At 28.6% G+C, this 14,060-nt stretch overlaps 1 protein-coding gene and 1 pseudogene across 1 annotated transcript; one reads left to right on the top strand and one right to left on the bottom strand.

The window, feature by feature from the left end:
* Positions 1–6,582: 6,582 nt before the first annotated feature.
* LOC124940592 lies at positions 6,583–7,984 on the top strand (annotated as a pseudogene).
* Positions 7,985–8,991: 1,007 nt separating this feature from the next.
* On the bottom strand, positions 8,992–10,053 carry LOC124939009 (AP2/ERF and B3 domain-containing transcription factor At1g50680-like). Its single transcript, XM_047479527.1, has one exon. The coding sequence runs from the start codon at positions 10,051–10,053 to the stop codon at positions 8,992–8,994; it is 1,062 nt and encodes a 353-aa protein (XP_047335483.1).
* Positions 10,054–14,060: the final 4,007 nt, after the last annotated feature.

Raw genomic sequence — 14,060 nt, 5'->3', positions numbered from 1 at the left:
TTTCATAAAGGGTTCGTTATTTGGTTACGCTCTGGAAAGGGCTTACGCGCTATGTCCTCCGCGCCCATTGAGACCATTTTATTTTTTTAAAGTCTATCTATCAAAAGATTTATTTATAACATTTATTTTTTCAAATTAGTAGTCTAGGGGTTATAAACAAAGATATGTTTTGATTATGTAAATAATTGTACAAAATTATTTGACGGTGCGTACCTGAGATTAAGGTTATAAAAGATTGAATAAAAAACCTAAAAAATATCAGAAAAGTATTAAAATTTTAAAAACAAGTTCCAAACAAAGCCTTAGTCAAAATATTTGTTTATGAATATCCCGAAAATATTTTGAAATCATTTTCTAACTTCTCGAGATTATTTGAAAATAGATTGGGGTTCCAAAATTAAAAAAATAATTTTGAGTTTTGAAATGTGGAAGAAACAGGCTTATGACTAAAGACCTAAGGGTCAAATCGATTTTTGTCGGTCTGGGAATGGAGAGACTCGGTCTAGACCGAGGAAGCTCTTGATCGGGGTTTAGAATACTCGGTCGGAGGACCGGAGTCCCTAGGTTAGGGTGCCAAGGACTCGGTCATTGACTGGAATTACCGGTCTAGGTGTAAAAACTAATCGGTTCCTTGACTAGCCTGGGGTAGGATCCTCTTTCTTAGGTTTGGGATGCTTGGTCCCAACGCTGGATTTCTCGGTCATAGGACTTGGGAGTCTCGGTCCCAGGTCAGATTTTTCGGTCTTAGGTGAAATTTCTCGGTCGGATTTGTCGTTCATAGTTCAAAAGTATCGGTCATAGGACTCGGGTCCTAACTTAAGAACATCGGTCCTTGGTTTCGGTCATATGTCGATTTTCTCGGTCCTTAGTTTTGGCAAGGACCAAGGGTTCTCAGTCCTCGGTCTTATAAGTCTCGGTCCAAGACCACCAAATGTTCTTCATTTGATCTAAAAATTGTAGGTTTGTATCTTTTGATACAGATCATGAAAATATGATCAGTAAGTTGCTATAAACTCTATTGGATGTGGGGATCATAACTCCTAATCCTAAAACCGATGAATCGAACCTTAAGATGATTGATTTTTCAAACGATTTCTAGAGCTAAATTTGTGAACTTTCGAATTAAGTCATCTCATTGTCTAATTCTTGTTCTAACGACATTCAAATAATGTTTATGATCGAACACGACCAAAACAAGAACATAAAACAACCTCTGTAACAAAATTTCAAACTAAAATTTAAACTTTATTTTTTTTAAATTTGAGTTCGATCAAACATGATCGAGATGTATGTAGTATCAATTGAAATTCATAATAACATGTTTACAAAATGTTAGGCAGCTATTTAAATCAAAATCCAAGATTAAAAGTTCAAGAACACATATTTTAAATTTTCTGGATTTTCAAATTAAATTTGGGTTTTTTTGATTGAGGTTGAATTGATAAAATCTCTTTCGACAGAAAGCTTGGACATCATCTAAGGATCAATTCCAACTATAAAAAGTATAAAATTGAACACATAATAAGATCAACCCGATCGAACTTTAAAAAAATTAAGTTTGATTTACAACTTGAATTACAGATGGTCTGAAAGCTTACTTGTGATTAGAGAACACTCCAATGATCTTAAGGAAGCTTTCTAAAGCTCTGGATCAAAGCTATGATCACCGAAACATTTTCTTCAAAAACTAGTCGTTGGAGCTCCAATGAAAATCTTCAAGTAGACCATGATTATTGGATTTTGTTCGATGGATTGGGAGAAGGAGACATATGAGTATTTATACTCAAACTAGGTCGGTTTCGGAGCCGAATTCGTGCTCAATTTGGCTTCTTAAACTTTATCCTTTGATTTATGTTTTGTCCTCGCAGGCCTAGTTCTAGGGTAGGACTTATCCTAGGGGAATTGAAGGCGATGGACAGACGTGCACGTTGGCGAAGTTTGGAGGGATAAGGATGCATAGCGGAGATAAAGCTTCTGGAATGTCGCCGGCGTTGGGTGCAATTCTCCGACATTCGCGAAGAAGATGAACAAAACGATGTTGTTTCGTTTAAATAAAATGCGTCGTTGCATTCCGTTAGCATTCCGTTATCGTCCTAGCTAACGGGAGTTAGTCGTTCCGTTGCGGGCCGGGCGCGCGTTGTCTCTATTACAGCTTGCTACGCGGGCGTGTCTAGGTCTTTGGATGAGATTTAATGCTCATCTGATGGCCCAGTTTTTGGTTGTATCTTATTTCCCCGGTTTCGGCTAATTCATTAGTCTTTATTTTTAATAAAAGGTTATTTGACATCAAATTTTAACCTTTTCTTTTATTTTTCTTCACCAAATTAATACACAAAAATATTTTTGACAACATAATAAAAATTATGTTCATTTATTTTATTTTTGGGTATTTTATTTTGGGTACTTTGGGGTATTTATTTAATTATTTTAGGTTATAAATTACACCTAACTTATATCTAAAATTGTAATTAAATTATTTTAATCCCTTTTGAGTTTAATTTGAATAAAATAAATACAATATTTTAATTCTAAACTATTTTTGGTCTTTTAATTAATTTTCCTAATTAGAGTTTAATTATCAAAATAATTAACCCTAATTTAACTTTGACTCCTTTAGATTGTTTTGAATTAAAAATTCAAAATATTATTTTATAATTATAAATATTATGATAAATTGGAGTATATCAAATTTTATGTTTATATAATTAATATTAAAAATAAGTTTACATACAAGAATTAAACCATTCAACACTATTTTTATCATTTATTTTTGAAAAAAACTCTTGCCAATAACAACTCTATTGAATGTATTGAAAATGTCACATGGCTAATTAGATGAAGAGTTGAGAGGAGTTAGTTTTCATGATTTTGGTCCAACAAACTCTATGTTATTACTGATACCAACGGTTCAATTCTGTCGATTTTTTCATTAAAAAATTCTTTTAAATAGTTGGTGTCAGTTTTTCAAAATCTCCATCCGTCGGTTGGCAATTAAACGTCGGTTTATCAATTTAATCGTTGACAAAATATTAATATATATATAATATAATAAATTAAAGAATAAAAAACTAATTAAGTCGTGTAATAAAATTCTAATAAATTAGATAATAAAAAAATATTTAACTTTTGGAAAAAAAAAATATATTATAATATTATTTAAATCAAAATAAGTTTAAAAAAAGAAAAAAGACATTATTTAATATATAAAGTAATAAATATGTGTGAAAAGATTTGAATCTCAAACTAAAATAAATTATCATAAAAAAATCTTTATCACCAGGATAAAAGGATATATATATTCAAAAATATATCAAAAACATGTATACGGTCGGTTAAATCATCAGTTTTTTATTATTCAAATCGGTCATGGTCGGTATGAAAAATTACTAGCTAGTTGGGATTTTTCGATTTTTGTTTAGCCCCTTTTAGCGATAATGTTGAGCACATTGTGAATTTCTTTCTTATTAATGTTTTATATCCTTAAATAAGAGTCTATCAAATATGAGAATATGTAATTAAGTCATGCACAAGAGGAGGGATTTGATGTATCCCATCATGGACCCTCTCTTGTAAGACAAAAATCTTCAAAGTATTAAAGTTTAGAGAAAGATTTTTTTTTTTAGAGAGTTTGATGAATACTGCATATTCTTATTTTGATTTTTTTCTTTATATGAACCTGTTCTGGTTTGATAGAAAGAATTATTTTTCAGGATTTTCGGGCTCTTTACCTTGTTGTTCTCAACTTAAATTTCTAGATCAGTCTTACGATTCTTGTCTTTGCTTCCTTCAGCTTCATCTATGGTATCCTCTGTAACAGCCTTGATAACATCTACTTCAGCTTGATTATTTTGAGTATCTTCCTCTATGGTTTCATATATTACAGCTCGACTTGTTTGAGAATTAACTTCCTTCATCTTCTTCATTCTCTGTTTCATTGCTACTTTTATTCTCTTCTTCAATAGAAACCCCCTTAATATCTTTTCTTCAATTTCATTGTTTTCTTCATTTTCAGAATCCTCCTTAGTTTTTATTTTTTTTCTCTTCCTTTACATTTTTCTCTTTTCTTTCAGACTCTCCTGTTTCTTTTTGCTGATTTTTTGTTTCTTGGTCTTTCAGTATCTTCTGCTCATCTTCCATAGTTTGAGCACATTTCGTGATGGCATGCTGGAAAGTATTGCAGAATGCACATCTGTCCGGTCTAATTCATAAGTGATTCTCATGACATTAGATTTTCCTTTTCTGTCGACAATTGTCATATTATTCGGCAATGTGCTACGAGGATTCACCTTTATGCTAATTCTAGCAAAAGATAAATGCTCTCCTCCTTCTGTTATTGGGTCCATGTATAATGGTTTTCCCAATAACCCAACAAAATGACTAATGACTTATACTTTGTACATGTGTGCATTGATATTCCAAAGTTTGAACCATATATGTGTTGTCTCCTTAGGTTTACTTAATAGGTTCAAATCTTCAGACCATCTTTCCAACTTCATACAGTTTGATCCAATATGTATGCCCATGTTCCAGAATGTCATACAGATTCGACCCATTCTTGAATTGAAGAAAATAGAGATCATGAATATTTGTAGAGATCTTCTCCAGCCCATTTTCCTTCCACTGTTTCATTAAAGCTTCTTTAGTGATTGAGAATGATACTCTACCACCACATTTTATTATTCTTTTATGCACTTTTCTTTTACTTCATTGAGAAGTTTAAATTCAAAAGGAGAATTAAGTACTCCACTTTTATTTTAACATCCCAAAAAAGATTTTCCCTTTGTAGGCATGGTCTTCATCTTTCTTTTCTACATTTTTATTTCATACCTCATTTATTTTCCAAGTAGAGTTGCTCTTGATAGTATAGGTTTTCGATTTAGGGGCCTTCATCAACTCCCTCATTATAGCCACTGACCAATTTACTATCTCTTCATATTCTTCATTTTCAGCAAATCTAGTCTGAAGATAATGAATATTGAATTGAATTATTATATGTTGAACTTTCTTCTTATTAAGAACAATCTCTCCTTTTTAGAATGTATCAGAAGTTTGGTGATTTGGTTTTTGAGGCCAAACAGATTGACTCTTTCATTGTAACCAACTTTCCAGACTCCTTCATTCTTTCTTTGTTTTTCTACATTAATTTCTTCAGAAGACTTCTTCCCCTACTTTCCTACATTATTTTCTTCAGAATTTTCCACAACATTTGATTTTCCTTTGCTTTTGTCATGTTTTTCTTGAATGACTTTTTCAGCAATCTACTTGAGACATTCCATAACAAACTCTTTGACTTCCTTAGCTTTATTACTCTTCTTTTTCCCCATTGTTGAAGAAGATAACAAATAATAAAGCAGAATAAATACAAAAATAGAGCAATTCAAAAACCCTAAAGATTTAGCGACAAAACCGTTTCAAAAAGCAACCTCCGAGAACACCAAAGATTAGAGAACACATCGACACTCGTAATTAGGAAATAAGCATCCAGAAAAAGCTATCAACGGAATTCTGAGAGATTTAAGGTTATCAGCACTTACTTCGCGAATTGTATCGTTCGTGTTGATCGTGTCGATTGTGTTGTGCTAACCGTGTTGATGGTGTCGTCGATTGTGATGTATCAACCGTACTAATCGTATCTCTAGAGTTTTTCTCTCTCTTCTTTGAGTTTAAAATTTTCCCAATTTATTTTCCCAATTTTCGTAGAGAGAAAATTTTTGTTTTGTGTTATATGAGAGAGTCAATGTTGTATTCCTTCCTAAGAGAGCTTAAATTAGCTTAAATTAGATTAAATGAAACAAAAAAAAAATCACAACTTCATATTAATTTGAACCATTTTAAAAGTATAGATTTACACCATAGACTTTCTCTTTTGGTATAATGAGTCTTTATTTACACATCAAATTACTGTTTCAGATTTGACCATTCACCACTTTTATAATATAGGTTAATTTTTCATTCTCTTAATTAATTATGACTAATTCAATAAAATAATTAATTTTTATGAAGGTGATGCAGGGTGAAACACCAAATCTGAAACAATATATTTGAACTATTTATTTATTGCAATTTCCACAACATTTTAATGGTATTTTTAATTGATTAATTCTTGACGATATGACTTAAAGCTCAGTTTGATCTCCGATAAATATTGGATTTAAAAAAAAAAAGTTTAATACAATAAAATATTTAAATAAGGGTATTTGATATATTTTTTTTAATGAATTAAATAATTTGATTATTGATAAAATATAAGATTTTATGGTTAGATTTGTAGGTAAAATCCCCCTACCCATTTAAGACAAGCCGTCAAAGACCATAAAAAAGTTGTCTTTTCAGAATTAAAAACAAAAGATCAGCTTTTTCGAAAATAGTTCTTCTCATAAAGATACCAACAATACCAATTACCAAACCCTAATCACAAAAAGCAATGCAGAGGGTAGATAGGAAGACAACGAACAATACCAGTGTTTTTCTCCGTTGAAGAAACAAGACAACAGCAACCGCGTTGCGTTTGCGTTTTCCATGTACATTTTCCCTTCTCATCAATAACCATTTTCCCTTTTTATTACAGTAAGCTTAAATCAAGTGTCTTTCATTCTTACGCATTGTACCCTTTTTCTCTATTGATCTGTATTGATTAAGTTTGATTTATGTTCTTGTGATTTGGGTTCCAAACTTTTTGTTGATTCTACAAAACCCTCTGTTGTAAGATCTGAAATGGAACGAGGAGGTGGAGTTAACTCTACTTCAATTATGCATCTTTCTGTTGATTGCTTAAACTTGATTTTCCAAAGGCTGGAGTGTAGTTCAGATCGTGAATCTTTTGGCTTGACTTGCCATCAATGGCTTACTGTTCAAAATTTTCATCGCCAATCTTTACAAATTAATCAGAGTTTCACCAACCTTTCTTGGTCTCAAATTTGTAGATTGCTAATCAGATTTATCCACCTAAAGTCATTGTCCCTCTCAGGATGTACAGAGTTATATGAATTTTGCTTAAAAGAGTTGGCATTGTATGGCTCAAATTTGCATGCTCTTTACCTAGATTTTTCTAATCTATTAACTCCATTTGGAATGTCCTCCATTGCATCTGCCTGCCCTCTTTTGTCCATCATTAGTGTCTCCTCTAGCAATGTTACAGATGCAGGACTAAATGTTTTGACTAAATCTTGCACTAGATTGAAGGAAGTCAATCTCTCATATTGTGTGGGTATTTCTGATGTCGGAATAAGATATCTGACTCAGAATTGCCGTGAAATTGAGTCATTGAGGATATCTAATTGTTATATGATAACAGGAACAGGCTTTAAGGGGTGTTCCGAGACTCTAACATGTCTTGAAGCCACATCTTGCAGACTGAAAAATAAGGGCATAATGGCAATTGTAAGTGGAGGTGGACTTGAATATCTAAATATCTCTTGTCTTCAGTTTAGCATAGTTGGAAATGGGTTGAACCCAATTGGGAATGGGTTAGCCTCCAGATTGAGAGTTCTGGACTTACGAATGTGCTTAACGGAAGAGTTGGGAATGAGATAGTTGAAGCAATTGCAATGGGATGTTGTTTGTTGGAAGAGTGGAACTTAGTTTTTTGTTTGGATATTGATGTTATTGGATGGAAATCGATTGGACTGAATTGTCAAAGGTTGGAGAGGCTTCACGTGGACTGTGTATGTGATCGGGGTTTATGAGCGTTGAGGAAAGGTTGCAAGAAACTTTCGGTTCTTTACATTGGTAAGTCTCAACGTTGGTCTTCACTTGCTCTTGAGAAGTTCAAATTGTTAAGAAGTGATGTTGAGGTCAAGGAAGAAGAAGTAATCTCAATTGAACCTAGATGGGCATTTTCTATGCGACAGAAATTAAACATAAAATGATTTGTAAGTATGGTAAAATATGTTTGAATCCCTATTTCGAGTTGTCTATTATATTATTTTTGGGAATTAAATTGGGTTGTTAAAGATGTTATTGTCACGCATATATATCCAATAGGATAATTTATAATTTCTCTAATTTATATTGTTTTAGGCTCATAATCTTAAAGTTCCATTTTTTTCGGTTAAGAATAATATTGAGGAAATTGTTAGAATTTATAAAAAAAAAAAAATAATAATAATGTCTTGACTCTTGAGTGAACTCTTCTATTAGGTTAGTTCGGCTTTTTCGAATATCAAATTACTTAATTCATTAATTAAAATACTAAAATACTTTTAAAAAAACATTATCAACTCCTCCAAATCATCATTAAAATAATCCCAATTGAAGATATATTATTTTTGTTTAAAGATATTAAATTATGTATATTAAAAACGACTATAATAATGCTATCATAATATTCAATTTTTAACCTTCAAACATATTTATTTGAAAACTTACTATCAAAATATCAAATAACAGGTACTAAAATTAATGGTTGAATTTACATTGGTTGCATTTAAATTATTTTCATGTCTTAAATTGTTGTTCTCACCCCAATTTAACTTATTTGTTTTTATTTCAAGTTAGATTTATTGTTGTTCATTGTTTCTTTTAGCCGCTCTTCTCATAATTTTTAATAATATTTTTTTAATTTTGTTAAGCTTCGCCTCGTTTTCATCCGAAGAGCATACACAAAAATTAACCTTTTTTGTGTTCTTGACACATTTGGGAGACTTATAATAGTTCAAGATCACGTCCTTTCTCGCTTGATTCAATTGATATAAAAAATGATTTTGATCTATTAATCGATTCATTTGATATTATCCGTTCAGAAAATACTACCGTTAAATATTACATTATATATAAAATTAGTTTTATACAATAATAGTAATAGAATGAAGTAATTAGAAATCTGTTAGAGAATGAAATACAAAAATATTGAAAAACTTTAATAAGAAGAAAAATGATAGTTGCACATATAAAAGAATTATAACTATTTTTAGCTTAAAAAAATACAGAAAATCAAGAAAACTATTATAAGTAAATGAATTGTATTAGAATGAGCTAGAATAAAAAAAAATATTAGTACTTAGTTTCCGATATATTCACCCCAAAAAGTCGAAAACTTGTTTCATTCGTCTTCAACTCTTTTCCTTCTAAAACTTTATTACTTGTCTCGTTCTTTTTCTTCGTCTCCCCATCAATATTATCAACAATATTGCTTGGTTCATTACCTGAATATGCTAGTTCAAGTATAGAGTTATCTACTATACCAGATTCATTATTGTTAGTCATCGAAGAGCTATAAGTGACTCTTATCATGAAAAACGTGTTACCCTTATTGTGTCCATCCGAGCACTCGCACTTATAGAACATAACCATGTCTTTCTCGCTAAGCTTATTCTCTTTCACAAACCTATTCCATCCTCGAGTGAGAACGCAACTTTGACTTCTCTTCCAATAACAATATCGAAACCTCCACGTCCTCATTGACGTGTCTAAAAATGTAAGTATAGTGTCGTCAACTTCATTATTCTCATTGTTCTCTTCCTCAAAAACATTAGAAAAGTATCTTGATGCATATTTTTTAGGTATCACTAGCCGATTTAGCTTGCCAACATCACTTGGAGTCAACTCCTTTTGAAATAACATTTGAAACACGTACCTATTGTTAACATTTATAAGCCCATTGTGGCTTGTTGATTTTATCTCTTTTGGGGATTTATTGCTAGTCAAGAAATCGGCAAACTTCAACGAATAAGAGCCATCCTTGATCATTTGGAGAATTGCTTCGGTTGTGTAATGACTTTGGAAGAGAGGTTCTTGTCGCGTGTCGTTTGTCCACGAAAAGTTCTTTTGGGCATCGCCCCATCGAAGCCTAATGGCAGCACTATCGTAAGCCGATGCTGCTTCATTTTCAGATTTGAATGTCCCGAGCCAAACCCTTTGGTGATTTGCATAAATTTGAGCACCCCAATTACCATTCGCTTGGGCCACAACACCTTTGAAGTTTGATCTTGACACGCCATTTTCTTGTCGAGATCGTTTGTTGGATCGACGAGGAGGAACCAAGGAATTATTAGCGTCTGAGTTTGAATCTTCCCTAGTTAATGTTGTTTTAGGACTTGATATGGTGGTGCTCATTTTACTGTTTTGTTAAAAAAAAATGGAAATGATTAATTAGTATAATCATTAATGGAAATAATAATATTATGTATTTGGAACAATAAGTATATTCAAATTTTCCTAGGTCACAAATATAAGAAAATAAATCTATTAATTCAAATTTAGAAGCTTGTATATTTATATACAGATAAATATTTAATTTTAGGTAAAAGAAGTTTATATATATAATTGGTATTCATATTATTAAATTATTTTTTATAATCTAATATTCAGTTTAAATAAATAAAATATATTATGACAGGGTGATTTAAACATGATATTGATTTAATGAGAGAAATTACATATGATCTATTTAAATTTAAGTACAACTATATATATATAATATTATTATTATAATAATTATTTATTTTTTAATTTTAACTTTTCATCGTATGAAAATTTATCCATCAATTAAAATCTAAAAAAAACAACAATCAAGATAGAACTATCATAAACCTAATCGAAATATTTATTTATCTTCATTAAAACCCTAAAAAAACTAGACAATCAAGATAGTATCATTATAAACCCTAAAAACAGACCATCAAGATGGAACAATCATAAATCCTAAAAAAACAGACAATCAAGATGGAACTATCATAAACCCTAACATTGCCCAAGAAGAAGAAGAAAAGTAAAAACATGTAGAGGTAGAAGATTAATTATTTAACTATACTTAATTAAGTATTATTATGAATTAAAAGGAGAGATGAAGAGAAGAAAGAACAATACTTGTATTTTGCAATTGCTCAGCTTGTAGTGATTAACAATATTTTGAGTTCATATGTGATAATATTTGATGTATTTATAATGATTAGGGTAAAAAAAGGAGATAAATATTTTTTTTAAGGAAGGTAATACAAAATTATTAGGAAAGAGGACAAAATATTCAAAATTTTATTTTGTTTCTAGTTTAGCAATTTAATTTTTCAAATAAATTATTTTGAGTATAAGATTTTTTTAATATGTTTTATTAATTAATAATTTAAATGATATAATAATTATAAATTTTAGGTTTTCATTAAATAAGGGGTAATTTTGAATTTAAGATTTTATTTAAAATATTTAATAACTTATAAATAATTTTTTATTATTTGTTTTAAGAATAAAATATTTATTAAACCTGAATAAGGTAACCGAGAAAATTGGTTTCTTAAAAGAAAAAAGAATTATGAAAGTGTATATATTTTATAATAAGTAAATATTTTATTTGCAAAACTAAACCCTAAATATACAAGTAACTATAATATATTAATTAAAAGCTCCACATTTTTTATAATTGGTTAGATATAAGAAATCACAAATTTGTTTTCTCATATTTGATCCAAAATCTTAAACTTGGTAAATTGCTGTGACATAATCAAGTGGTAAAGGTGTTACTTACAAAATTAAAAATTTTAAAAATTTGATTCACTCTAAACAAACTTCAAATTTTAAAAGGATTATATTAGAAGTCTAAGCGGTTCGGTTCAATTTGGTCGATTTATTCATCGAAAAAATCATTTCAACTGTTGGTGTCTGTTTTTCAAAATTTTCATCTGTGGGTTGGCGATTAAAGATCGGTTATAAAATTAGTTCGATCGTTTATCAATTTAATCGTTTAAAAAATAATAAATATATATAATATAATAAACCGAAGATTGAAAAAATTAGTTAGTATTCTTATAACATTTATATATATAATATAATAAACGAGTATGAAAAAACCAATTGAGTTTTATAATAAAATTCTAATAAATTAGGTAATAAAATAATTATTTAACTTAAAAAAATAAATATAAAAATATTAATTAAATTAAAATAAATTTTAAAAAAAATAAATATTAAATATATAAAATAATAAATATGTTTGAATCCTTACCTTATGTCCATTATTTACTTCAAGCCTAAAATGATATATATTTATTAATATATCAATATATATATATATATATATGGTCGGTTAAACCATTAGTTTTTTATTATATAAATCGACACCAAACTATCATGGTCGATATAGTTAATTATGAATCGGTAGAACTTGGTTCTGTAAATTTATATTTATTTTAATCGATTTTTCATTAATTCGGTTCGAATTTTTTAGTTTTACTTACTACTATAGGTTATATTAATAAACACGAATAAAATAATAATAATGGCCTACAACACAATTATTTTAGAGGTTGTCAATCAATCATAATCTCCAAAATTATATAAAAACTTGTTTGATGTTTATTATTTTATTAATGAACTAAATAATTTTTAAGATGGTTGAGTTTTTTCAGTGCTTTGAGATTTTTTCAAAACTTTGTTCTATAAAAAAATCTGAATCCTAATAAACCTATAAATTTTTAAAGGAACATTGATAAAAAAGACAATAAAATAATACCCAAGACCATCAACAAAGTAAAGTTATTTTGTTGCTCTCATATAGAATAGACTACAAATACATAGTATATAAACCACTCATAACACCCACCCAAGTTCAAAAAGTATTTATAAATATATGTATAATCTATTCAACTCAAATAAAGATCCATATTTGTTGTGATTTTTCAATATATATAATATTAAAGTGGTTGAGACGAAGGAACTTCAATTGATGATTTTTTTTTGAAAATGTGGAACTTTTCATTAAACTATCGAAAAGATCTCGAATGTATGAGTTAGGAGAGTTATTTCTTAACAACACAAGAGAAAGACAATGAATTTCAATAGGCGATCAAAAATTGACCATGACATAATAAGTGAAGTTAAAAATGTAAATACCTTTGTGAAAGAAATTTGATCAGCTACGTAGATAATTAATTTTGACAAAAACCCTTTACTCACTCTAGTTATATAGAAAATGTGATCAAATTTACACAATACAGGCCTCAATGTAATAAAAACATTATAAGAAAAGAATAAACCCAATTTATTAATTCAAAAATTTATGTCCAAAAATGATGAATTAAAGAGATTATGAAATTATTTTTTTTAAAACAATACATGGAAAGAAATGTTTTAAAGGCTATAATTTGTCAACCTATTCTTATCACTTTATACACTAAATATTTATAACCTTTAATAGCATTGAGGCTAATGGTTAGTTTGACTATATTGAATTTTATCACCATTAATACATTAATAATACTATAATAGTAATTTATTCTGGTGATTGCAATTTGAATTTGAACTAGTTTGTAATAAATTTAAATATGACCCTATTATATATATATATATATATATATATATATATATATATATATATATATATATATATATAATTAGATTAATTTGATAATTATTATTATGTTTTAATATCTCATTTTATAAATTCAATCATTCATAATATAAGATCATTTTAATTAATATATTTAGGGTTTGAATTAATTAGAAATAATATATATATATATATATATATATAACATTAATATATCAATTTTTATTATATTAAATACTATATTAAACTTATATATATTTTTAGATTAAATTATTCTAACAATATATTCACAATTTAAAGATATTTTTATAAATTAAAATACTAAAAATACTTTCTATTTAAAAAAATTATATATTAATAACTTTAAATATTTTTATCAATAAAAATTTTACTTCTTATCAAATAATATTAATTATAATTTTTTAAACCAATCCAAATAAGTAGTTTGAGGTGTTTTAAAAAAAAACTCAAGATTTCATTATATATTATTTTTAACCATTAAAACTTTATTTATTTGTTTTATAAAATATTTAAAAACAATTAATACAAATCTCCCAAATAATGAACATTCAATCAAACAAACAAGCTTTAAAAACATAAAGACAAAAGAGGGAAAGAGAGAGAAATTAATGGAGAGTAAATGAGAGAGAAAATGGACGGTGACGTTGTTTTGATGAGAGAGAAAGAGAGAGAATAACACGTGAAAACATGACCGCTCCCGACATGTATCTCGTCAACACGGCATTACTACTGCTATTGGGCCCCACATATATATATATATATATTCCCTTTTTTACATACA

This window comes from Impatiens glandulifera, chromosome 5 (genome assembly GCF_907164915.1).
Source record: "Impatiens glandulifera chromosome 5, dImpGla2.1, whole genome shotgun sequence".
Classification (NCBI taxonomy): Eukaryota; Viridiplantae; Streptophyta; class Magnoliopsida; order Ericales; family Balsaminaceae; genus Impatiens; species Impatiens glandulifera.
Note: the sequence above shows the minus strand (reverse complement) of the source record. Positions and strands in the feature narration are given on the sequence as shown.